The 27954-nt window shown below is 40.4% G+C and overlaps 1 protein-coding gene across 1 annotated transcript; it reads right to left on the bottom strand.

Moving 5' to 3' along the window:
* Nucleotides 1–3460: 3460 nt before the first annotated feature.
* On the bottom strand, nt 3461–17668 carry NOM1 (nucleolar protein with MIF4G domain 1). The gene is made up of 11 exons (XM_010712420.3): nt 16757–17668; nt 15865–15989; nt 15126–15321; nt 12641–12964; nt 12060–12170; nt 11118–11285; nt 10369–10490; nt 6877–7009; nt 6396–6527; nt 5269–5378; nt 3461–4429 (listed from the first exon to the last, which is right to left on the bottom strand). The coding sequence occupies exons 1-11, from the start codon at nt 17621–17623 to the stop codon at nt 4252–4254; spliced, it is 2466 nt and encodes an 821-aa protein (XP_010710722.2). The 5' UTR covers nt 17624–17668; the 3' UTR covers nt 3461–4251.
* Between the last annotated feature and the right edge of the window lie 10286 nt (nt 17669–27954).

Genomic DNA, 27954 nt, shown 5'->3' with positions numbered 1-27954 from the left:
TTCCTTGAAATCTGTCCCATCCAAATAGCCCATGCCTCTTGGAAAAGTGACCTATGAATCTAATTGTCCTATCAAACTTAACCAGCGCAAGCATCAGATTCTGGACCCCCATTCTGGGATGGGGTAATGAATGTATTGGATATTAGTATGGATATATGTACAGACTGGGGGATTAGAGAGCAGCCCTGGAGAAGGGATCAGGGGGTTCTGGCTGTGGGCAGGTTGGGTCTGAGCCAGCAGTGTGCTCCAGAGCCAAAGGGCCAACCTGGAGGCAGCAGGCCCAGCACTGCCAGGGAGCTGGGGAGGGGCTGTCCTGCTCTGTTCTGTGCTGTGCAGCCTCACCTCCAGCACTGGGTGGGCACCACGATATAAGAAGCAAATCAAACTATTACAGTGTCCAAAGGAGGGTTACAAAGATGGTGAAGGGTCTGGAAGCAAAGGGTGTGAGGAGCACTGAGGCTCCTGGGTTTTTCTGGGCGCAGAGCAGAGCAGGCTGAGGGGTGGCATCATGGCGACCGCAGCTCCTCACAGGGACAACGACAGGGCCTGAGGGAATATTATGGAGCTGTCAGGGGAGGGGCAGCTGCAGGTGAGGGAAAGGCTGTGCCCCAGAGGGCGGTGGGCATGGAACGGGCTGCCCGGGACAGAGGGCACGGCCCCAGTGCTGGAGTTCATAGAGCATTGGGACACTGCTCTGAGAACAGGGCTGGGTTTGGGTGCTGCTGTGTGGAGCTGCGGTTGGACTCACTGATCCTTATGGGTCCCTTTCAATTCAGGCTAGTCTGTGATTCTGTGCTGACACTCATGGATTCGTTGTGCCGAAAGCTCTGCCGTTTGCATTTGGCAGCTGCTCCCGGGCTGCAGCCCCCAGCACACAGAGTTCACAGTGCGAACCAAGCGATCCCAGATGTGCTGGGAGCACGGTGTTGAGTTGCACACCTTTGCTAACGGGGCAGACCTGCTTGCGTTTGCGCTTTCGGAGCACGGCTGCTATCAGCTCATCGTCCCCCCTGCGCGGGACAATGGAAAATGGGAAGTTCAGAAGCTTGGAGAACTTGGAGAGCTCAGGTGCAGAGCTAAAACCCTGCCAGAAGGACTGGGGATGATTTATCAGCCTCACGCTCCGGCCAAAGCTGAAAACCAGACTTTACTGCCCTGTTAATATTGATACAAAAAACAGAGAAGGGGAAAAACATCATTGGTCAGCTTAAAAGAAAACAAAAACTGAAGCAGTGATAATAGCTGTGAGGGGGTACTACTGCGTAGTTTTAAGTGGGAAACTTTCTGCTGTATAGCTAAAAAAAACCCCAAGCATCCGGCTAGCAGCTAAAGGCACCTAATGCAAATCCCACTGTTTTCCACCAGCTTGTCACGTGTAAGGATTGGTGCAGCTGCTCGCCTTTCTGGTATGGAGTATTTATATTAATTCAAAGCCCTTTTCTGCTTCATGTAAGAATTCTGCAGCATCTTTCTTAGTATGAAAAAGGGAACATTTCTTACAGGACTTTGCCTGCAGGAAAGCTTCTCTAAAAAAGTCTTTTTCTACAGTAAGGGTGGTGAAGCACTGGCACAGGTTGCCCAGAGAGGTGATGGATGCACCATGCCTGGAGACACTCAAGGTCAGACTGGATGGGGCTCTGAGCACCTGATAGAGCTGTAGGTGGAGCTCACTGCAGGGAGTTGGACCAGATGACTTTTGAGACCTTTAAGTGTCCCTCCCAACTCATTCTATGATTCTCTGCAAGATGCATTTTGTACATGTGCTACTGAGCATTTACCCTGTGATAGGCAAAGCAGAAAGTGTCAAAGCTGTCATTCTTTCCCTAGCAGCTTATGTTCAGCCTGCAGTTCTCCAGGGAGGTGCCTCCCAGCACAGGGCTTGTTGCTGTTATAGGGGCTGAGCCCAACTATAAGAGGGGACACGCTGGCAGGGCTGCCTTTGCTGGGGATGTTTTTTTTCCTCCAGGGTTTAAAAGAAATGTATTGTCATCTCAGCTTTCCTTTCCACATGTGCCTTACAGCCTCAGGATGCAGTGGATTTTGGCTGCTTTCCTTGGAAATTCAGTTTTTCAAAAAAAATTTATGTTTATGCATAAACGTGATGCTGCAGGCAGGTAAAGTCTGCTTCCTTCAGAAAAAAAGCAATAGCTGAGAGTTAGAACAAAACACAATAGACGTTTGACATAAATAATAAGGCAAGTATGCTTTAAAAAAAAAAAATAGCAATTGTAATTTTAGACTGTAAGGTTAAAGACATCTCCTCTAATTGCACAGCAACACCTGCACCGCACTGCCTCAGCCAGCTGCAGTAAGGGAATGGGCTCAGACCCATAAAACACCAGGCAGTATTTCCACGGGCAGTGGTGCTCAGTTCTGATCATCGAGCGAGGCACACAAGCAGGACAGCCTGCTGCACTGAATTCCAGGGAGATGGATCAAGATCTGCCTTCAAGAGCAAAGCTGCCTCGACCACCTTCATAGAGCGATGCATTGTATGTTATTGAACCACAAACAAGTTGAAATGCTGGATCCCCCTCAATCCCTGCGAAAAGGTAATTAATTGGGTGACTGCTGCGGCCCAGAGGGAGTGACTTTTTACCTGTGTCCCACGCATTCCACAGCAGACACAATTTCTAGAGGCTTGCATAGATTTTCTCCCATGCCCAGCCTCCAAAACTTGACCAGATTTACCACAGTTGTTTGTAAAGGTGCTGTTTATGGGGACATCTCAGCATTCTGCCTTCTGTGTCACACAGTCCACCAAAACACAGCACCACAGTGCCTATACTACTTCTAATTAGTATGGATTTTGGAAAGATTTCATACTTTTCCTTCTGTTGCATCTAAGACCCAATTGAGCAAAATTGTGAATTCTAAGTGGTTAAAGCTGCCAGTGGTCTGAATCAGGCTAAAGAAAGCAACTAAAAAAGTGAGCAAAGTTAGATATCTCTTATTTGCAAACTATGTGCAAGCATAATCTGTGATTTTGAAACTGAGTCTCTCCAATCCCAGGATAACCTTTAACCAGTCCTTTCCAGAAGAGGAAGGCCAGAAAAACAGCTCCCTGCTGGGAGAAGCAGACCTCCTCCCAAAAGCATCTCACACCAAGCAAAAAATTCCACATTCAGCTCCAATTAAAAAAAAAGAAGAAATATTCTTGTAAGGCTCATTTGCTGCAGAACTCAAGACTTCCCTGCAGATACCTTCTGGGAGAAAATTTTCCCAATGGGAACAAATCCAAAGAAAGAGAACAAATCAGTGGTAACAAATGCAATTAGGAAGCACCATAACTGATGGGTTTGCTGAGCAGCTTGGGGCAAGCCCACCATAGAAATTAAGCTGGCAGCCCTCATACAGGTAGATGCAGTACTTAGTATGAACTTGGGAGTGCCCCCCCATTTCAGGTCATTCCCCTGCTGGCTATCCAGCTGGAACAAAGACAATATGAACAGCAGAACACTTCAGAAAATCAGTTTCATGTGTAGTTGTGGGGTGACAAAATAATCTGAGTGTTACACAAAGAAACATACACAAAATTCTTAAGGCATTTGAATGGGAAGTGGAAACAAACCCTTAAAGATATTTCCTTACTAAAAGACTGCTATTATTCATGCCTAGAAAATCTGATTAGCACAAACAATAAAACTGGTAACTCCAATTTTAAAGCTGAGTAAAACAGGTTAAAGGAGCATAAAGGAGCATAATCTCTACACCCAACATAACTGGGCAAAGTCAGATCCCCAAGTCTTTTTACTACAACAATTCATAGAATTAGCTGATCGACACTTTTTTCTTTAAGTGTTCCCAAACTGACTCATCAGTACTTGTGCCATCTAGTGGCTCACTCCTTCAGAAAAATGCACTACAGTAGTTAAATAGCCTGTGGTTAAGGCTGTTTCTTTAACATACGGTGGTCAGTCTCCTGAAAGCCTGAAATATGCACTGCTGAACACTACTGCTGAGCAGGAATTCTACACAATAGAATCCAACCACTTCTCCAGATACTTGTCTACACGAAGTACCCATTACTTAAAGGGACATGACAAAAAACCCACCACATTTTCCCTTTCTTCAGAAACACCTTATGTCGCCTTCAGTTAATCCAGTAACTAGTGTGCTGAGCTCAGTTTCCATCACAAAAATGGACAGAAGGCTCTCCTCATTCCCAGTAATTAGGGTCTGAAAGACTAAACAAGCTTGGCAGCTACATGCAAACCTAATTTTTCTGCACGTTTTACTTGATAAACAGAACTACAGTTTGAATTTGGATTCTTTTGCTTGCAAAGCTCTGGTTGCAAGTTCCGCTCTTTCTTTTAACAAGCCAGTTTCTTCATCACTGCTTTGGACTTGTGCATTTTTCAGTAAGAAGTGGGTAAGGAACAGTTTCAAGCCTTCCCGTAGCAGTCCCAGTTTAGGATTGTCAGATATCCTGTAAAGATACAGATCAAAACATAGTATTAGACTTCTACATTGCACATAACAAACAAGCAGACAAACAACACCTCAAAACCAAAGCAAACACTGAGTTTGAAATTCCTCATGTTACAGCATAATGGTTGAAACAACTTCCTCCTAACTTTATGTGACATTGTGACTGCAATACAAGTCACTTCCTGGAGTCAGCTGTAAATTATGGCTGTCTCCACTACAACCAAAATGTTGGAAGTCAATTTTAGATGGGTGTTTGCAGATCTGTTTATAGCTTGTAATGGATTAGGTGAAATGGAAGCATCAGGACAGTATTTTAGTCTCTTCAAAATAACTGATGTCTTTTGAACACTGTGGAGAAGGATTATAAAAAGTTCCCTGTCCTGTGTATAAAAATAAGATCCTACACAACCTTCATTAAAAAAATAATAATAAAAACAAAACCTTGAAGCTTTCCCTCATTAGTGTGAGAAGAAAGAAAATAATAAGGAAGAATTACTAGAGAAATTTACCAGCAAAGACTGAAACTCGGTGCACACAGATGGCAAAGCAATAAGGTATTCAGGGTTACTGAGCTCTGCTCATGAAAATCCTATGAAACATACATAAGGCTTTCAGATATTTGATGTAATACTTTTCACAGCTGCATGTGTATCACAACCTGCACTAACAAACAAGTGATACCTGCTGCCCCCCACTTCCAGCTTCCCCCAGGCAAGTTTGCTTTTCAAAATTGGATGTCTGGCCTTTGAGAAAGGCAGTGTATAATTCCAAACACAACAGGCAAAGTTCTTATCTTTTTTTAAATTACTACTAATGAAAGATTCTCTGATGACTTACCTCCCAAAAATATCATTAATGTCATCATCATCTGTTTTGACTAACAGCATGCTTAGTACTTGTCGCAAGAAACGGACTTTGGGTTTATCTAGATCACCAAATTCAATTACCTGGTTTAGAACAGAAAAAATTAATTCAGCTCAAGTATTTCAAACAACTGAATTTTCTTCACAGTGAGCAGAACTCTTAGCAAACCTGCTGGCCTTCCATATATACCGAGTCTGAGGTTTGGCACAGAAGAATTATCTGAGCACACTGCTTCCATAAAGCCAATCAAAAAGGAAGCAGTCAAGTTTCTAAGGAATAACTTGTCCAACAGTAACAGAGTACAAATATATAAATTTTCAATTAGATAAGTACTTCAGAAGTACCTTGAATAATCTAGAATATTGCCTGCTTACCACATTGCAATCACTCTTCTAAATAAATTCTAGTCTTCTAATTCTGAAATCCAAGCACTCTGTATATTTCTTCCGGGTCTAATAAAAACCAACAGCAACTAAAATGCATGGCACAAAATCGGCCTGCCAATGAAACGGCCTCAGTTCCAAATCTTACAAATGTTCTACATATGGAATTCTGCAGGGATTGTAATGGTTTGTTTACCCTGTACATATAGTGGGGATCCAGTAACACTGCCTGTGGCAACAGTCGTGAGACTTAAATCACCTGTTCCAAGGCAGCTTCTCAGTTTGGGAGAGCAGCAGCACTGGTTCCCTGGGTTACGTCAGTAAGACAGATGCAACCCCCATGAATTAGGGACTGAAGGGCAGCAGAAAACATCAGAACCCTGGGTTTGGTGCAGAAGCCACAATAGCAAGGCAGTTAGCCAAGCCTACTAGGCTCAATGGACTGAGTACTAGATACAAAGATGTTTCTATACTGTGTTCTTGAGGATTTTTGTATGCCTAGGCTCCCTTATCCCCAAAGGACAGCATTAGTGTAGGCAGTGAAATTAATCTGCTGATTTTAGAACGACCTTTCATCTTTATGATAACAAACAGATAGAGCACCATCTAGGTAACAGAGAATATACATTTTAGACAGAATTTGTAAATGCAAGGAGAGCACACAATTATTTTTAAAGTATTTTAAAGTATTTATATTTTAAAGTAAAATACACCAACCTTGAGAACTGAAAGTGGCAAGGACTTTGTCCTTAGTAAGTGAACCAACAGCGATACCAAGTTGGAGATGGCACTGGCTGACAAGTTTCCCAAGTCTCTAATTTTGTCCCAAATACTAAACTGAAATGTCACCTAAGTATTAAAACAAAATAAAACAAAACAACCAAATCAACCAAATGACTGTTTAGGTGAGAAACAGCAAAATCTTTGGATCTTCTATTCTTTATGAGCCTTCTGTTCACCAGGAAATGTTTGATCAGACTGTTCAATTCCTTTCTAAATGTGCAAAACAGAAGATTGCAAACCTTCTGCAGAAGAAATTTTGTTTTCTACTCAGAGCTGACTTATATCTTACTGAATGCATCCATATACAGTGAGAATTTTTCCTCAGGATAATGAGATGTCAACAGGCATGCATCTACTGTCAAATGCCTAGTTCTGACTCACTACAATATAGCACTGAAAGTGGAAGCTTCTTTACCTGAAATCGTCTTTCATATCCACAAATTTTGCTAGCCAAAAATGCATAGAAGGGGTTATATGTCTTCTCCTGTAAGCAGCAATAAAGGATAACGTGAACAATTTCTCTCTCCTGCTGATCTTTCAACCCAAGCCTAAAATTCAGGCAAGAGAATAAAAATAATTTAGTAAGGGGAGAAAAAAGACATCTACAGCAGTCAACATTTTTAATACCTTCAAAACAAAATAGCACAAAAACCCCACAAACAAATCTAATTCAATTCTAGCTGTTGGGAAGTTCTTGAATAGAATCAAACCCTTTAAACTGTAAGCTAAATCAGTATTTTGGTATGGCAACATGGAAGTGTTGCAGCATTAATGGTGTTAAAGAAGTAGCTGCAAAAGCAATACCAAAATGGACAGAGGTGGAGTAATCCAAGTATAATTCCATCCTGGGAAGGGAAAAGTAGCCCACTCCCTGTTTGAAGCTTTCCACAAAGGAAAACAGAGATGATGTGTCATCATGGAATCTGTCATTGTTTGCACCTTTGAAAGCAGAAATACTGCAGAGAACACTGCAACTCAGTGTACCAGTACAGAGGTACTGTAGTATCAATCTACAGTATCAGAACAAAAGCAAGAAAACAATATCAGTAAGAAGTTACACTGTCTGTCTCTTAACATCAAGGCCAAGGACGAATAGCCTTCCCACTTGAGCATTTGACCACTGTGAAAGAGGGCTGAGGCACTTTGGCAAGGAGCAGCAACTAACTCATAATGCACCTGTTCTTGTGAATAATATGATTTAGCTTCCAGGGCTGTCAAACACTTGGCAGCATTAAAACCAATTAAAATGAAGAATGCTTAATATTATAATCTGAAAAATGTCAAACAAAATTATTTTCATTGCTTCAAGCTCAAGTTTCTTATGGCATCAATATAACTCAAATGTATTTTCTAACTAAGTTCGACCTCACTGGAACTTGCTCTACAGTCTGTACAGTACAGGCTGTCACAGTTTGAGTCTAACAGCCATTGGCTGTATGTTGCTTCAGACACCTGCCATTACATTTGATCATAGATATATACCAGAAAAAAAAATACTGCCATTCAGCCAAAGAACAGAATTTAAGGTTTTACAACTGAAAAATTTAGGATGATTTCTAGGTTGATTTCTAATAAGCAGTGAAATCTTAAGCCTGTCTTCCCAAAACAAAACAGCACTGTAACTGCTAGGTCTTGGATATCATTTATTTGCTCTCCTATCAGCCAAAGTGTGTCTGAGTTGGTTGCAGGAGTCTTTTCAGAGAAAAATATACAGGTTCTCAGCTATCTGGAACATATCTAAGAGATGAAGTCACACTGCAGTCACTGATTTGGTACAGTCTCCTTTTCCTTATTCATTATCACTTCTAACATGACTTAGGTATTTTGGAAATATTCATGTTGCCAAACAGTTGTAACCAAGTAAAACAGCATTATGAAATTTGGTTTTGTTCTTATCTTCACTTATTCAGTGACCCAGCAGTACTTCTTTTCAGATCTCGTACTCCTAAATAACTTCACTGTAAAGCTGTACAGATTCCAGAAGCCTGGTAATTTTCAATAAAGAAGCTGCAATCACCTCAACCATTAAATCACTCAAGAGGTACAACACCCCCATGGACTTGCGAGTCTTGATCACTTTAAAAATTTCCCTCTATATATGGAATAACTACTTCTAAGGTAGATATTTTATCACCAACATAAGCCTGCCTCCAAGTAGGTTAGGTATCATCAGCTGAAGCTCACAACTATCACTGGCCCCAGATCAAAAATAGCAATATTCAATATCACCTTTTAGAAGTTGAAACAAGTGATTACAGTAGATACAATCACATACTCGTTGTTCTCAATTGCACAACACAGTCCAACAGGATATCTAAGACTTCTACAACTCTTTCAATTATTTTGTGAAATGCAGAGCATTTTCAGTTCTTCATGCCTATGAAATAGCTTAAGAAATTGCCTGTTCTCAGATTTAAGCAGCACTCATCTCCCCTCTAGTATGAGTATGTGATTTGGTAAGGATGTGCAGCCTTTCAGATAATGAAACGGATCAACTCTCACTCTGGCTCCAGTCATGTTCCCAACACTCTCATGTTGAGCCACTTCAGGGAGCTGTTCTGGCTACAAGCTAATGGCTTGCTTTTGTTGAAAGGAAGAGAAAGAGAAGCAAGTTACAGCAGCCTGGATTTAAAATGGTGATTTAAACCACCACACCAAGTCTGCCAGAGACCTAGCAGCAGATGAATCAACAAGTGCAATTAAAATACATCTTTATGTATTTCTCATGCTCTTCTTCAAGAGACTGACATCAAATATATGAACGTAAATTTCCAAACACTCTGGAAAGCATGTTCATATTGAAGTTAATTCCTTCAGTGACAATTCTGTGTACTTTGCATTATACTCTGCCAGATGTGGGCAGATTTTAGAGTCCTCCTCTATCTGCATTTGCTGCATAAAAATCATTATTGACGCACATCAGGCAATCTGCAGACGTAGTTCTTCTGACAAGCCTGTGTGTATACAGATTTGTATACTAGTTTAAATAGCACAGATGAGAGGCAAGGATCAATTTGCAAATTGAGCTACCAGGCCTTGGCAAGAACTGCAGCAGCAGCAGCTAATTTCTTTTAATTGAACAAGGCCATATTAAGATATTGGAATGGTTCCACCGCAGTCTTAAATCCAAGCTGTGTTTTGCAGAAGTGGCATTTAATCAAATATTAGTTGACTTTATTACAGAGTCTGTTTTGGTTTGGTTAGCAAATTAAATAATTGCATGCCATCCTGGTAAAACAATTCCTTTGAATTACAAGACTGCAACAGGAAAGTTCAGACCTGATCCCCCCCTTCCCAGTTACTAAAGACTTGCAATTAATACGCTGACAGACAGAAAGAATAACTCAGTTTCAGCTTTTCTCTGATCACAGTCTTCTAAAAAACTGTTTTCTAAGTGTTGTGGAAACTGGTCTTAACATGATAAGTGACCCCGGAGCAAACCCAAAGCTAATAAATTCTCCAGGATGGAATACATTCTGCAGAAGGGAGGCTCAGGTGCTAGAACACTACTATAAGTATGGACAGAGATGTACAAGGTGGCAAGAGCAAGCTTGCAACAGACTGGGATCTGCTAGACTGGGATCCATATTTTTTCAATGGAAAAAACATAGAGGCTCTTCAAATCAAAAGATGGTGTAAATCACAGTTCTGGACATGAATGCCAAGAGGAGGAGCTACTTACTTCCCCTGACTGCCAGTTAGTTCTGCCTGACCCCTAGTAGTCCTTACAGAATTTTGATTCCCCTCTCACCCTTTTATCCATCCTCATGTGCATCCCTAGTTACACACTTTTGTGATCATATTATTGATTACATGTTGTTAAGCCCAGATCAGCAATGTTAGTTTTCCTACCCAGCTAAATGTCAGTTTTAGTTCCGAGCTTTCTTCCAACCTAGTCAGTACTTACTTAAGTAGCTTTTCAAAGGCATCCATGAAGTCTTCACTTGTCATCAATACACAGAAAATACTTCTCCTGATATCAGTGTTCATCCTCTGCTTACGAGCAAGCTCCATTATCTTTGAACTCACCTGAAAGGGGGGAAAAAAAAAAAAAAAGCTTTAAGAGTTATTTCTGTGCAGCCTCCAATAGGACCATTAATGAAAATCTCCAGTAAATGGTAAAGCACGAATCCAAAGGTCCTGAACTTTTGTCCAATAGAGGTATAGGCGTCATCAGGAGCTTTTTCAACTATGGAAATCTACTTTAATTGTGCCAATTACTTTTAAGAAGTGCTTCCCTAATGTATGGGACCATGCCATTACCATCTCAACAAATTACTTTTAGAACCAGCTTAGATATATGCCACCCATGGACAGACAACACTACATAGAAGAATTCAAATAATCAAATTTACTTTAAGTGTCTTCTTCCATTTCACGTAACAAGTTACTTTTGCAATGCCACAGTTAAAATTGCACAGGACAAAAAGAAAACAAACTATAACAAAGTATTACAACAATAATAGCTCTTACCAAAGTCGTGAGTCCAATACTTCGAAAATTTTAAGAGCAGAATTTACAATTCAAAAGTTTCACCTTACAGGAGTCCACAAAGTGGTTTTTGTGGGCTCCAAAATGAGTTATTCACCAATATGAAGAACATTCAGAAGAACACAGACAACAATTAGATTTATAACCAGTACTGCTTGGAATTACCTTTCCAATATGCAATTTTTGCTGAGTCTTGCTGTCTGTGTTATTGATCATTGGTGCTCCACTCCAGGATGAGCCTATGATCCACCAGCGACCAACCCGATCTGCATTGAGGAGGGACTCCAGGGAGACACGGAGCTGTGTTTCTTTTCCAGTACTACTGCTGTGAATCTTGAAGAACAAAAATAGTGTTTTTGAAGATATTTTTAAAGATACTTTAACTACTTAAAATTACTTTTAAATAAATGTTATAAATAAACTCAGAAAAGTTGATCTCCAAAAGATCTTTAATTTAATTCCACCATCTGTTCTTCTAAGCAGCAACCTGAAGAAAGTTTACCAATTTTCCTTTAGCTCTAGTTTCTCAAATAGATGAAGCTGATCAAATTTGAACTGAAATCAAAACTGAATTGTTTTAGACATTACCCACAAGGCTCCCAAATATGAAAATAAGGAAAAAAAAGCAACACATGAAAGCTTTCAGAGCGTCCAGAATTATGGTCAACTTAGGAGCAGTATCTGTATCTATGCATAAAAAAATCTTTGGAAAAAAATAACTTGTTATGATGACTCATTTCTTCTACACAATCATTAAACGTTCCACAATCTCTGTCATGGACAGAGACATGGACTTTGCCTCAACGTCTTTGATTAAATATTATGTATTTTAGCAGATTCTTCTGCAGAAGGCTGATTGGCAGGAGATTGTTCAAGTAGTAAAGCCATTTTTGACCACAAGAGTTTAAGATTGTTTAAAGGATTCCCAAATATTTATTTTTACATACATACACGCACACACACAATGTACATACACGTATTATATAAACATAACTATTCCTATACTACATATTAGAGTTTATTGCACATCATCGAGCTGACATAAGCCAGAATTAATCATCTGTAGCATAAGAGCAGCTGTGCTACATCTGTCAAGAAAGTTCTCACCAACGTTCTTTGCAATTTGCGGAGTTTTTCAACTGGTTGAGGATCATAACCAGGAATCTTACGCATGTCATTATTCCGCAGTGCCAACATGGTCTCTAGCATAAAGCGAACCTACAGGGAAAAAGAAATATTTATATGAATTGCGTGCTGCAAGTTTGTTTTGTAAAAAACTAGAAAATGTGTTTTGAAAATACTGCTTTGTGGGAATAAGGAACTGATCTGGCAATGTACTTTGAAATTCAGATGGCATGGATACAAATACAGAGAAGGATGTTTACTTTAACTCCTATTGTATTCACTTGGGTTCAAGCTTGAATTCAAAGTCTTAGCTGCTAAACACCAAACTTTTTGAAGTGTAAAATGTGACATGAAACAGAGGAATTATCCATTGCATAATACACACAACAACTCTAGTTTCACCAGCTGCTAGACAGATAAGGAGAAAGTAAATAACTAAATGCAATGATTGAGCTCTAAATGAGAACCTGGAGTACAGCAGAAAGCATTTTGGTAAATTAACACATGTACCCAAATACCTGGCAGGGCTGATTCAGAAAAGAAAATCCATAATATACACATACCCTAGTCTGATCCTTAAGTTCCTTCTCTGCAGCGTTTGCTTTGCTCTGGGCTTCACTGATCAGGTCCTTCAAAGCCAACGCGTCATCTTTTCTCAAGGAAAAGCCCACGTTTTTCAGAAGAAACAAAATGAGTTCAATATCTTTTTCAGTGAAACTGCTAACAAGTTTCTTCAGAATATCAAAGATCAGCAGGCAATGAACTACATGAAAGTTATAAAGATGGGCAATCAAGGCAAGCAGATTTTCACATTCTTTCCCTTCAGCATCACTGCGATTGAGTTCATCAAATTTCTTCACCACAGCTTCCAAAAAGTGAGCGCCGACCTGGCAATAGTTCCAATAAGGAAAAAAGTAGTCAGCATTTAAACACTGGTAGATTTTACAGACATCTGCAACACACTCATTTCAGGGACACTGATATTAATTTTAAAGAAATATTGTTGTTCCCATCAACAAATATGGATGTACTACATATACATAATCGTGTCACATATTCTTAAAGCATATGTTACTTAACCTCATACATGCCACACAGATGCCTTTTAAAGTCTATGCAAAAAGAAGCAAGTGTTCTGAAATTACAGTACACACACACCACAATTTGCTCACTCAGTTTTCACAAACATCTTCTCTGCTGCCGGACTGGCAAGTTGTTACAGCTAACCATTCATCCAGTAAAAGCTGCGTGTTCAAAACCATATGCATCATAGTTCAGCATTCTAAAGCAAAGTATTTAATAGGTGGTGAAGTAAAACAAACCCAAACATAACAAGTTTTCACTTGCAGTGAAGTGCATGAGCTTAAGCTGATTTTAAAGTGGGAATAAGACTCAGCCAGCTGTAAGAGGCACAGCTGAAAAAAAAAAACACCCAGAATCTGTATGTATGAGGAAAAAAAGAATGCTAAGGATTGGAAATAAAAAGCATATCAAAGCATAGTTAGGTAATTGACAGTAATGTTAGGTAAATAACAGTAATGAACACATTAGTACTAGAGTTCAAACACGACTCCCGTCAGCCCACTCTCCTCACCATTACTACTGTGTTAATATTTGCTGGTTGTTTTTTTTTTTTTAATCCAATTCTGTATGTAAGTCCTGGCAGTAGCACTGACTTGCATGCCAAACCTCCAGTAACTGAAGATTAAACTATCCAGCACAAATGTATACACCCAGCCACTATAACCTTAACTTTTGCACTGACCAAGCTAATCCAAAATGCAGCTGTGTTACATTTATGAGTAATACCTACACTAGATTTATTTTATGGAAAAAAAAAACCCTACGACACTTCAAAATATAGTTAAATGCTACAAACGTATTGTAGGGGAACTGTCAGGACACAGCTTGAAGTGGTGATAGAGCACCTAGTGAAGGGGTGTGGCTGGCGCAGGGAGCACAGCTAAATTGTTTGCAACTACACTCCCCACTTGACCAGAAGGGGAGGACCCAGAGTGGAGCTCCCCTGGGCTCATATAAGAACCAGCCACTGAAAAGGAGAGCATCTCTTGGACTTGGGCTGCTTCACTCAGGAGTGACGCATAGCTAAAAAGCCCCTTCACCAGCTGGGTGAGCTCTGTTCTTCTTTCTGTATATGGCTATTAGCCTACCTGTGAATGCTTTGCCTACTATTGCTGAGAACCTGTCAGAAACAATTTTGCTTCCTCGCGAACAGAACACTTATCATCAAAGGTGCTGAGTAAGACGGTCATTAGTACAGAAGATAGTCTGAATATCAGCTGCCTATTACACACTATCCTAGTTTCATCTTCTGAGTGGATTACATTTCTCCTCTTAAAGTGGTGTTATAGTATCATGCATTACTTGTATTAACAACAGCCTTCCAGAAAGCAGAGAAACAAAAAGTTTAGCAGCAAGCCTGTGTAGGGAAGTTGGTGTAACTGCATCCATCTGATATTTAATGTGGTTTCAGAGACCAGTTATTATTTGGGTCAACAAATACATAACGGAGAACTTGCATCAACACAGTTTGTGCACTGGATGTAAGATGAGAATGTAATTAGATGGGAATACTCTACTGAAACACCTCAATTCTCTAATGAAAATGTCACTGAAATTAGCTCAAATACTTCCTTTGTAATTTCAGCTTCCTGACACTAAGCAAGACATATTATGCCTCCATCATCCATTAACTTCAAAAATACAAAAAAGCCCCAACTTCTGAGAAAGCTGCCATAATTCCTTAAGTTTTTGACATTCTGGAGTCCTTATATCTAGTTATGATTTGCAGAACTGGGCTTTAAGAGAACCAAAGGGACTTTTTCCACTGATGTGAAAGGACTCCTGTAACTGTAGTCTTTCTTACCTGTATACACACAGTGCACAAATGTTCTCTTGAGCATATGAGAATATCTACAGATTTTATTTAGTGACACACAGTCAAACTAAAAGGCACTCGAAGTGAAGTATCAGTATGTTCCCCAACTTGTATCATTCAACCCTATTAGTCCCTGCCACAAGAATTACCTCAGTTCCTACTGTATGGTGAAGAACACTGACCAAAAGGACATGTTCCATCATCAGTCTTGCAGGCATAGCAACTGCAGTAACACAAGCATTCATAAGGATACTTGTTAGAGTTTCATTCATGTCCTTTCTGCTGTTGGCCATGTAGAGCTCTTCCAGCTGTCCACAGATGGAGGACAAATTTGGCTCACTCAACCTGTTGAGAAACAAAATTCAATGTTTGCTATTTTGCCTCTTTGCACGGTTCCACCATTTTCAAGGCATCTAACTTGCAACCTGTTTTTTAAGCCCAGCTAGCTCCTCTAAAATGAGCAAGAAGATGAATGTAATGGACCTCTTGTATTTTGCTGTGTTTACTAAACTAAAACCCCCAAATTTGTTTTATTCAATTTTAACACAGCATACTGGTGGAGGAATAGTAGGGATCTCCTACTGCAAGGTTGTTGTTTTTTTTTTTAAATAGATGTAATGAAATTGACACTTGGAGAATTATAACTAGCACTTGTGGGCAGCAGCTGTGCCAATCTTAAATTTATTTTCCAGGTCTTTCAACTTCTATAATTACCAACTTTGAGGAATTTCTATCAACAAAGATAATTATTATTAAGGATGGCAGACACAGCTGCCAACTTAAAAACACTTTGCGAAGACAAAAGTTCACTTCCTGCCACTTTTCTTTGAATGATGAGCACTGTCACATAGAATCAGAAAGATTAATGACTTGTCCTTATTCCATTACCTATTAATGAGACCATTCACCATTTTCTTTAGTCTTCCCAATTCTTCTTTCTTCTTGCCATCGAGTGCCTCCTGAGCTTTTCTCACTTGAGGGGGAATGTACTTTGTAGCACTGTGATTATGATCCTTATAAAGAAAACAATCAGCAGATGAAATTAGTATTTAAAACACTTGAACTTAAATATACATTTCAATTTAAGATTAATATGTCAGACTTTTTGTGAAGCATACAGTAATGCCAAAGGAACAGCCTCATTCAGGAAAAACGCATGCAGCGAGTTACTGCTTATGATCAGCTTGAGAGAAGCAAAAGAACCTACCTCTCCCCTTCCCATGAAGTTTTAAGTAAATTACTTTAAATAAAACTGACATCTTAGGTTGCTAGTTTAACCAGACAGACAACAGAAACTGCCATAGCTGAAAGCCTCAGCTGCATTTGGTGTTCTCAGATTAATTCAGTGCCATGTGGCTAAATAATGTTTGGCTTCCTCTTCTCCACTTGCACTACAAAGCCAAAAACAAGCAGAATAAATGGGATGCACAGGAAGAAAGAACTCCAACTTCCAATGCATATTCATTGTCTTACAGGCTTTTTATGATCTTAGGGAAGTGCTTAATCCGGCTCTGGTATGGTGACACTTTTGTTCCTTTTATTTGTTGATTGTGTGTACACAAACAAGGCTTTGTGTGTTAGGCTGCAATGTGCCAGCATGTGCCTTTAGACTTGGTAGAAGCACAGAAGTCAATGCTGCTGCTGGACCCAGCATGGTTTTCACCATCACCTCTCCACACTAGTCAGACAGCAAACACCAGCGCATTGCAGAAGAGATATCATGTCTGCTTTGTGTGTACTGTGAGAAGCAAGTCTGCATTATTTCAAGCCAGCTCCCTACCTCCTGCTCTTCCTCCTCCGGGTCCGAGGCCTCGCTTCTCTCAGGCACTCTGCTGTCCTCGGGGGACGAGCTCTCACTGTCCCACCGCCCTTCCCCATCTGACCCCTCGAAGCCGTCAGAGGCCTCTACCAGTTCCTCGGGGTCCTCCTCATCCTTCTCAGGGTCCTCCCTAGCGTTCTTAGGGTCCTCCCCGCGCCCCTCAGGCTCCGGGTCCTCCTCCTCGTCGCTGCTATGGAAGAGCCCTGCGAGGCCGGCGCCGGAGCCCAAGGCGCCCAGCACGTATCCCAGCCCGTCCCGCAGGAAGCTCTGCGGCAGCTCCTCGGACGCGGCCTCCCCCTTCTTCCTGCGGCGCTTGCCGAGCCTCAGCTGCCGCTCCAGGCGCCGGATCTCCCTGTCCTCCTCCTCGTTGGCCTCCAGCAGCGCCCGTTTCCTCGACGAAGTGGCTGCGGACGGCCGCGGGGCCGCTACCGGTGGCCGCGTCGTTTTCGGGGCCGGTTTCTTCTTCTGCCACGGCGGTTCCGGCTGCTTTTTCTCGGCGGCGGCAGGCGAGGCCGGAGCCGTGGGGCGGGCAGCGGGAGCCGGTCGGGCCGCAGCGACGGGGACGTCCCCCGTGTCTCCGCGACGGAGGAGGCGGCGGCGGCTCCGCTTCAGCCTGCGCTTCTCCTTCCTCGCGTCCCGCCGGCTCTTTCCGCTCGGCCTCTCCGAGCCTTTCAGCGGGTGCTGAGGCGGCGACGGCTCGTCCCCGGCCGCTTGCACGAATTCCCGCACCGCCAGCCGCAACCTGTCCAGCTTCCCGTCGCCGCGGCGAGCGCGGCCAGCCGCCCGCTTCATCCTGCCCCCAGCCACACCGCGCCTGGGCGCCGCCATCTTGGGGAACAGCGGTGCTTCGCTTCCGCCTCTAGGGCGCCGTTTGGGGCTGCAGCGCCCCCTGCTGGGCCGGCGCAGGGCGGGAGCGGCGGGTCCTGGGGCGCGGGGCGGCCCGTTGGCAGCGCGTTCCAAAGCCATTCAATCCGTGACGGTCACAGAACCGGAATCACAACATCGTGGGGGTTGAAAGGGACTTCTGGAGCTCATCTAGTCCAGCCCCCTGCTGCAGGTCGGTTACACAAGTGTTTATCATAGAATCATCATAGAACCGTTTGAATTGGAAGGGACCTTTAAAGGCTATCCCAGCAGTGAACAGGGACACCTACAGCTCCATCAGGTGCTCAGAGCCCCGTCCAGCCTAACCTCGAGCGTCTCCAAAGACAGGGCATCCACTTCTCTGGGCAACCAGTGCCAGTGCTTCACTCCCCTTATTGTTAAGACCTTCTTCCTTATATCCAATCTATATCTCTCATTTTATTTTGAAACCATTTCCCCCTTGTCCTGCCACCACAGACCTTGCCAAAGAGTCTGTCCCCTTCTTTCTTACAGCCCCTTTAGATACTGACAGGCCGCTCTCAGGTCTCCCCTAAGCCTTCTCTCCTCCAGGCTGCACAGCCCCAGCTCCCTCAGCCTGTCCTTGTAGGAGAGGTGTTCCATCATTGGATCATTTTGTTGCCCTCCTCTGGACACACTTCAGCAGGTCCATGTCTCTCCTGTGCTGAGGACTCCACATCTGGATGCAGTGCTCCAGGTGAGATCTCACAGCTCAGAACAGAGGGGCAGGATCCTCTCCCTGCTGACCACACTGCTTTGGATGCAGCCCAGGATACAGCTGGCTTTCTAGGCTGCAAGGGCTCACTGCTGGCTCGTGTCTGGCTTGCTATCCACCACCTCCCCAGGTCCTTTTCAGCAGGGCTATACTCTATCCTTTTGTCCCCCAGCTTGTATTTTTTCCTAATATAAATATGTTTGGTCCTTTCATTACAAAAGGGAAGCAAACAATTCCTCCCTCATAACCATAGTTCAAGGCCCTGACACCAGCAAAGCAGACAGGAGGTTCCTGTGGCCTCTCAACACCACAGGAGCCCAGAGTTCAGCATCCGCAGACTCATCACAACCTTCCCCATTCCATATTTAAAACTCTTTACCACACTGCTCTTTCTGAGCATGCCAAAGGGCAACACTGACATCAGCTGCCAATGTCACTGGGGCACTTCCCTGATGGCAGTGGGATGTGATGATGCCAATCCTGGGGACTGGTGGCCCAAGTCACAGGCAAAGTAGATGAAAACTTATCTGTCATTTCTGTGATCAGAAGGAATTAGATGTCCTGCGTCACTTTGCTGCTGTCAGCAGGAAAACCAATTGGCAGCTTGATCTTATTTTTAGTCTCTGCTGGGTGTTTGTGTTTGGCCCCATGACTGTGTCCTCTCCTCTAGCCAACTTTGAAATCTAGTGCTGAGTTTCAGTCATGTTTGGCAGTTCCCAAAGACAGGTCAGTTCTCCAAAACACAGACTTTCCCCAAATTTTATGATTTATCAGATTTTCTGTTGTAGGGGAAAAAGTTTCTCAGATAAATAAAACTTAGACATTAATATACATCACAGAAAATCCGGGCAAAGAAAACCCTGCTCATGTGACTCAGACTCAGAAGGAGGATCAGTCTTGAAACTCCTGTGGGTACCAAACCCATAAGAAGTCAGGCTTCATTATTTTTCTCTCTCTTGTTGCATTCCTGAATTCTCTTGAGCAATGAAGTACTGGAGAGAACTTCAGTTTTAGCTGAAAATTTAACATGGTATTATTATTTTGCAGATTATTTTTGCTTTTCTATGCATGTTTCCATACTCTCTCAATGACATCATATGTCCTAGATGACCCCATGCTTCAGAAATCCAGCATTCTCAAGGCTGATGTGTAATGAATCTCTCCCTCTCAGTGACAAAATATGTTGCGTTGATTTGCCAAGGCACTCCTTTTGCTACATTTTAAACTATATATTATGCTCTAATTTATTGCAGCTCTGCTCTTTCTTCATGCACAGACAGCTCACATGCATTTTGCATCCTATTTATAGATTTATTGATAATACTATTCCATCAGCATGCCAGAATGGTAGATAAATACAGCTGAATATAATTTGAGCAAATATTAGATGCTTTTAAAACTAAGATTTGCATCCTCCTTCTGTCTCATTGTGTAATTTGTCATTCAGGGCAACAGAGCTTTCCAATAATAGGATATCTCATATTTCTTCAAAGAAAGAGAATGGCAATATTTGCCACCTACATGATCACCAACAGTTCGTGCATCAGAGGGAAACACTTATTTTGCTGAATACATAATCCAAAATTTGAAAATGGACATGCTACTTTAGCAAAAAATACAAAAGTAGAGTAATCATCATTTGTTACAAACACTTTCTAAGAACTAAGGTAAAGCAGAATTTGAGAGAAAATCTAAAAGTAATCATCAAGAAAATGCTATACTGAAAGAAATAACAATCTGCATAGATCTCTGCATCATATCAGCATCACTTAGCAAATCTGAATTCAGAACTGGGTGAACATTTTATAATTGTTCTTTGTTTTGACAGTAATCCCACAGCACAGAACAAGCAGTAAGGGCAGGTTTTGTGTTTGAAATTAAATTGAACATAATGGCATGATTCATTGAAAATGAAACTTTGTATAGAATTGTTGCTTCCGGATGTTTTTGCTTTCTGCTGAGATAACCTTTGTTAGCAGATGTCTTTTGCTATTAAATTTTATTCATGGACTTGCTTTTTTTTTTTTTTTTCCCTTGCAGAATGATTTGGATACCCATCCGTTAGCCGTCTGTCTACTATTTTTTCCTGGTCAGCTCCTACAAGTCATGAAGATGTTATTTAGTGTCTATATTGCACAGATAGGTAGATACTTGCTGTTTTGTAATTTGCCACTGTTGAGAACATATTGCTATTTATCAGCACAGGAAATATCTGTGTTGTTCCAGGAAGACTTTTAGGTTGATTTCACAGGGTCATTCTTTGTTCTTATTAATGGAGAAAACTGCCTGATTCATGTAAAAATATCTCTTTAAATCCAAAGCCTTTTTGGACTCTACAGTCTAAAAAGTTAGTACCAGAATGAATTTATTCAGAGCAAGGAGAGCAGAACAGTGTGAGCTTCCTTGAGACAATTGTGACATTCTATAGCACCTGCTTACTTGAGATACTGCTCACTCCCATACTGCCACCACTGTGGTCAGCAGAACTGACATTTGTTCCTGTGTGAAAAAGAAGGGCTGCTGGGAGAGATTTTCTGTGAGAGGATGTTTATCCTTTGGAATATGTTTTCCAAAGTCTCAGGTCAGTACAAAGTTGATGGCTCTTCAGTTCCATCTGTCTCAGAAGTTACTGGTAGGTGGGAGAAGTTCTTCCCTTATTGCTTTAAAGACACATCTCTGTTGCTGAGCTTTTTATTTATTTTTTTTCTTTTCAAAACTATGTCTTACAACTTAAGTCAGGCATAATGAAAGTTGAACTACACAACTACGCTGTCCTGGTAGTTCCAGAATTTCCACAATCTTTGTATCTGGCCCTGGGCCAGTTATTTTTCTTTTGTACTTATCTTCCCTCATTCTGACACTAAGACCATTGAAATGCCTCCTCCTTTACCTCCAGGTTTGCCAGCAGAAGCTACCACCTGCAGCACCTTCACATGCAAGTGTGAAGGTATATTACTTCCTCTTTTTTTAGGCTGCCCCTACAGATTTTCTGATTGAAAGCTATTTGCTGAGTTTTTCTTATCATTTCTGTATTTTAGTCCCTAAAATCAATGCCCTTTTGGTCACTGTTGAGTGGTGATACTCAACAACAATCTACAGTTTGTGGAAACTAACACAGGCTGTTTGAATTGAAATGAACTAGGAATTAATCATAGGAGCAGCTCTACAAGTCAATAACTCCACCCCCACCCTCCCTCCAAAAAGAAGTAGGAAAGTAGGAGCTGAAAGTGGTAATCTCAGCAAGCAAAATTAGATCAGGGAGATGTTTTCACTGACTTTAATCATTAATGTGTTTTAGTTCATTGGAAGGAAGGAGTGGGTACTGAAGGTTATTATTTAGATAAATGATCTGAAAGGCAAGCATAAAAAGACAGGTATAATGTGTGAAAGCAAAATCCCATTTCCCCAATCCATTAGCATTTTTAGTTTTAAACTATAAGGGGATTATCTAAAATGTGACATGGGGATAACTGAAAGAACGTAATCAGATGACTTTCTTGTTATTAAAAGGAAAGGGTAGGTTGCAACTAAAATGAGGTTTTAAATTAGTGCTTTGTGCACATCACAGTCCAAAAATACACAGTTATAAATCAGGATAACATCACTGATCAAACTCCCACATTATGGTACTTGCATTTCCTATATGACATTTATATAATCAATGAAATGCCTCTATAGAAGACTTAAATCTATGCTGCAAGTTGACCTTACTTAAACAACACTTGTATTATACTGTCATCAAGGCAATTTTCATCAGAAATGAAGTAAATATTTAACAAGGAACATTTCTTTTTTCCTCTGTTCTTTCTTCCTTTTTTTTTTTTTGTAATTACTTAGCTTCAATTGCTTGTAACTCTCTTCCCCGAAGATCAATCTGTGCGTATTTTTGTTATTTAATTCTGATGAGGCAACTTGAAAAAAATAATGCATGAAAGTAGGAATGGTACTCTGGAATAGATACGTATGACTGCATGAGTTCAACAAATCACCTTTTACCTATTCATTTAACTATAAAAAGTGAAAGAGCTGGCAATAATAAGTACCATGCCACTCACAGGAGCAATTCACCAATAGTCATGTTCAGTGTTACTGTTCATTCCACTGCTAACACTGTCTTCTAACATGCAGGGTAAGTTAATTGTTTTCAGAGACAATTTCCAGCAGCTTTTCTTTAGCTCAGAGGGTGTTCTTAACTATTACCAAAAGTCTTACTCCATTATTCCTGCAGCTTTGCTAGACATGCAAAACATGATATGTATCTGAGTCAAGGTGCAATCAGGTATTTGGAAGCCTTTCCATGATGACAGCAAACTTTGGATCTGGTAACGTGCTGTAACAGTAAAACCAACTTATACTTGTTGGTTGCTATTCCACATCTTAATATCTGTTCCTATAATATATTATGTTATTGTTCTTGACATAGCATTAATTTATATTCAGTTCTAATTCAGAAACTCTAATTGCCAACTGTAACTAGAAAATGGCATTTCTACTTAGAGACTTTCTTCTCTTTGCTTGCAAGCAAATTATGAGATTTGTGTCTATTGCAGTTTAAATAGAAAGCAGAGTGCTCAGCAGAGCCTTAAGCAAATCAAAGTATCTGAACTTCTCAGGCTTTTCCCAAGATTGGATTCCTAGTCTCTGCATGCCTTGAAGATGGAATCTTACCAGTTAACTTTACTTATCTGTGAATAGATGTTTACAGTTGAGCAAATTAACCTAGGGTCCCACTTGATTCAAAGGAAAGAAAAAGTAGCTTCTAGAGGTAAGGAACTGTTTTAGAAAGAGATTAATCACTGTGTAATCTACAATGACTATAAAGAGAGCCTGCAGAGATGAATCCAGCTGAAAAATCATTGTAGATGTCTGCTGTTGAATGAGATTAATCCAATCTTAGTTATGTTACATGTAAAATGACTTAGAAATATCTTCTCGTGCTTTGTGATGTTATACCCACTAACTCAGGCCTCTGAGATCTCTGCCTGGGAGGGGGCTAAGTGAGATTCCTCTGGATACATCCAGGTCAATTCCATGCTTCAACATGCTCTGTGAAAGAGTTTTTTCATAGACTGTATGTACCTTGTTTCCTTCTCTCAGCAGCCACATCTTCATCCACCATGTGATGGCCAGTTTGTACCTCTGTCATTTTGGGTTAACAACCTGTGATTTGCTGATGCAACTGTGACTGTGCTGAAAGCTGGATTAGTGAGTAGTTGTGGATTAGAAATAATACTTCTCATGACATACTCATGAATGACTTTATTATCATTGCCAGTTTTAATCTATAAATCTATAAAGTCCTCACAAGACACTGATAATGTCCACCATCATCAGAACATTCCAGCCTGACAAAGCCTTTTCTTCCCTGACTGTTCTCACAAAGTGCTTTGAAATTGCAGCACTGATTTAGCTCTGACAGACAAGATGGAGTCACTTCAAGGGGAAAACTCATCTAACTCATTTTAAACTTCAGTTTCAGAATGAGATGGACAGCACCCCAGTCTCCATTAACCAGATGGTGAGATCTCCACTGGTTCAAGAGACAGCTTTGCATGACAGTTGCAGACAATTGTTTAAGGCAGCCAGATAGTATTTGACATTTTGATGCTCAAAGGACGGGGCAATGAAATAAAACCATGCATATACAAATTATAACAACCTCATGTTTGAGTCTGGAACATACCTGACTCTGGAAGCCAATCTAATACACTTTTACATCTAGTAATGTCTCTTTCAGGCAATCTTCTTTACAGATCAACTTATTATTTTTTTTTTTTTGCAGCTGCTGTAGGATAACATCATTCTGCCTTACTTGTCCTGGCAATACATTTCCTTACTCTTCTTTACGCTAACACCAGGACTTATGGCATAATCCACCAAATCCAAGATTTGATCCAAAAGTAACTAATAAGCTGTTGTTTGTCCTGGATCAGGTTTTTTTTATTTGGTTGGTTTTTGGTTTTTTTTTTGGCTGCAGAAAGAGGTAGACAGCAATAGGAAAGGGAAGTGCCCTTTCCAATGGCAGTACAGACTGCAACTAGGCTAAATGAGTTATGAAAAGGCACCATTAGCAGATTACAAATATGTACTGTGTCAGGATATCCTGCTGGTGGGACAGTTAGTTCCCATGTTCATTTAAATGAGAATTCATTACTCTACAAGTACAGCTGGTCTTTCTGTTGTGCCCATCTGTATTAATACCTGTGCCATATATGAAAGAGATTCTGAAACACAGGTGGAAATAAGAACAATTACAAAACCCCTTTTAGTTGCAGTATTTATCATGAGCTTTCTGTCTCTTGTTCTCCTGAATTATTTTGCAAAAATAGCATGCTGAGAAGTAAACTAATATAAAGAACAAGGCTCTATACAACTGTGTATGTGTGTGCACATCTGTATAGTTGGAATTTCTTTTCTCAGTATGAATTTTCTCCTTCCTTACTGATGAGTAAAGTAAGGTACTTATTTTTAGGACAATACATAATTGTTTGGATTCATTTACAGAGCCACGTTGTTAAACTTACTGCACTCCTCTCCTGTATATAACCATAGGAAAAGATGGTATGTGTTAGTATCGTATAGAATATTACAGTTACAGAAATAACTGGAAGGGTTGTATTCTTAATCTTACACTGGCAATTGTAAGTTCATAACTGTAGGTGCCATATTTTCATTAGTTATTTCTAAATTCTCAAAATATAGAGTCTTGATCTATTATGGGAGGATTCTGCAGTCCCCTAATGAAAAAGAAACAACAGGGAGAATATATAATTGTGCTTTTGCCTATAAAATATGCCAAGATCTCATTTCTTTAATCCCAAATCATGCGAGTGATTCCAGTTCTAAGATCTATTTATTACATGTATTGTGTAATATTACTACCTATTTTTGTGGTCTGTAGATGAAAAGAGTATGCTCTAGAGGAAGGCGAGCATACTGACAATTTGACCTTTTGTTTCAGTACAGAGGGTAACTAAAAGTTTAGTAACAAAACAGCCATAGTACTGATGCTATTTGTCTACAGGTGAGGTACCTACATGCAGGAATTGTTTTCCTTCTTTGGCATTCACAGAAATAGAACAACACAGGTTATACGACTCTAATGCTGCTTGGTTAATTGATCATGGCTTTTTTCCATTACAATTTGAGTATTGCTAAAAACTTGATCTAATGTATTTGAACACAGGATCAAAACCAAGGTAAAACTGAGTTCCAGTCTTGCTGTATTAACTGCCTCTTTGTAGTGCTGAGCTTAATCCCTTCATTTGAATTTAGTTTTTCAAAATACTTATAAATATGCCATGCATTAACATGCACCACATTGATGGTGAGTTAATTGTTTAGATGTTCTTTGTAAAGACTGGTAAATAGGAAGAGTGCTAGGCAAGAAGTGTTAAGAGAAATAGATCTAAGAAGCAAAATTCAAGTTCTGAACCTAATTGGATTTCCCTAAAGATGAAGAAGCACTGGGATTTTTCACTGAGAGGGCAGTTAGGTACTGGCACTGCTGCCCAGAGAAGCTCTCGATGCCCCATCCCTGGAGGTGCTCAAGGCCAGGTTGGATGGGGCCCTGAGCCTTAGCTGGTGGGTGGCAACCAGCCCATGGCAGGGGACTGGGGCTTGATGATCTTTGAGGTCCCTTCCAACCCAAGCCATCCTATGATTCTATGATTTAGGGTTCAATATGACCATGATTATTTTTGATTAAGAGAAGTAAGCATTTGCTCTATTTAGATGGACATCTGGAATTCCGTATTTAACCACAACTTTCACATGCTCAAGTTCAACAATTGCTGTTTCTGCTCAGCAGAAAAGGTCATTCTCATTAGGTGACAATGCAAATTGGATACATCACATCTGCATATTTAAATATGCATATGAGTGTTCTCATTTTTCTTTGGAAGTACAGACCTCTGAACCAAGTGGAATTTGTTCTACTCTAAGCTTGAAAGTGAACTTCTATGCAATAAAGATGATTGGGTGTCACAGGGCATCCGACATATTTTGTCTAATTGTGATTCCAGATATTTGATGGCAGACAGGAAGCTTGTGGCTGGATTTCACAAGAATGAAAAATTAGAAGACAGCCTAGATTCCAGTTTTTGTGTTGGAACAGAGGTGATTAAGCAAAATTATTAGACCTATTCAAGGCCAACATCAAAAATTGTTTTAAAGACCGGTGTTAAAGATTGATGTTAGTACCAGCCTCTTGATGCAGACTGGGAATGCAGCCATGGAACAATCCCAGCCTCCAGCAATAAGGAAACAGATTCAAGGTCACTGCAAGCCTAGGTGCTTTATATAGCACATTTCAATGCCTACTTGGATTCTAGGCTGACCAAGGGATTTTGTAGTACCAAGCATTGACCTTTTAGTAAGTAATCACTGATTATCAGATGAGAGAAATCTTGGCATCATTATTTGTGATGGACAACTCAGTATTATTTTGCTATAGAATTTCAAAATATTGTCACATTTTATTCTTTAGTAACTAGTTGGAATAAACACATGATCCAATATTACTCTGCAGTTCCTTCAAAAAATAATTACATGCTAAAAATTGTAATATATCAAAAATTAATTACATTAAAAGTGCTTACTAATGTTTTGTTACTGTTCTGCTTCATCTTGGCATCTGCATGCCACCCATTAATTTATTTCAGTAAAAACTACAGGTCACATTGTGAAGTTTTTAATATATTTCTGTGTAGTTCAAGTTCCCCCTTTTTTTTTCCATAGCGTGTCTTTGGTAAAGACTGAGACTTGGGGTGCGTGATTGTGTGAATGCACAGATGCAAGTAACAAAGGGAAATAGCTAAGGTAACACTTTATCTGTATTGCAGTAGAGTATTTTATCAGTTTATATTATTTAAACTTGCCAGTTTTTATAATTAACTAAAACGTGTTAAAGAGTTTAAACTGCATTTTTCTTTTTTTTTTTTTTTAGATACATACTCATGCAAACTCATTTAAAGGAACACTATAAACTGCTGCTTCTTTACAAAGGCAAAACCACCATCCGTAGTAAAGTCAGTAGATACTGATTTTTTCAAAGAAACAAAAATAAATACCTTAATTCAAATTAACTCAGTGTAGCTATCAGTGTATTTTGATGCTTGTAGACAAATTCTGTGGAGGACACTGTGCAAGGCTGTATTCCATGGCATTTTATTTTTGTTGCAGGTTAACAATGTATTTCAGAGAACTTTAAATAAAAACAAACATGCACACACAGAGATATATAAATATACACACATCATGTATAAGTATACATACAGTGTAATATAGAAACACTCATAAAATTTTTAAAATGTACACTTTATAACTTTTTGCAAGAGTGAAACTCTAAATAAATTCTTCTAAAAATGCCATCAACTTTTCCTGCTGACATTGTGCATAAGTATTTCTTATTCCATGAGAGGACAGGAATTATTATTTGAAATCTGTAGTTATTTCTTGACTCATTAATTCTCTATGAGGACTAGGTGTGTGTAAAGAAAATGGACAGTATAGTTTCTGGCACTTTCTGTTACTCTCAGTACTTAAAATGGGATAGGCCAGA

This window comes from Meleagris gallopavo, chromosome 6 (assembly GCF_905368555.1).
Source record: "Meleagris gallopavo chromosome 6, MGAL_WU_HG_1.1, whole genome shotgun sequence".
In the NCBI taxonomy this organism is placed as follows: domain Eukaryota; kingdom Metazoa; phylum Chordata; class Aves; order Galliformes; family Phasianidae; genus Meleagris; species Meleagris gallopavo.
The sequence above is the reverse complement of the archived record's forward strand: the minus strand, read 5'-3'. Positions and strand labels throughout refer to the sequence as shown.

Coding starts and splice junctions, on each gene's coding strand:
- NOM1 (XM_010712420.3), bottom strand. CDS start 17,623: ATGGCGGCGCCCAGGCGCGGTGTGGCTGGGGGCAGGATGAAGCGGGCG. Junction 15,990..16,756: donor CGGAGGAGGAAGAGCAGGAG/GTAGGGAGCTGG, acceptor TTTCTTTATAAG/GATCATAATCACAGTGCTAC. Junction 12,965..15,125: donor ACCATACAGTAGGAACTGAG/GTAATTCTTGTG, acceptor AACTATTGCCAG/GTCGGCGCTCACTTTTTGGA.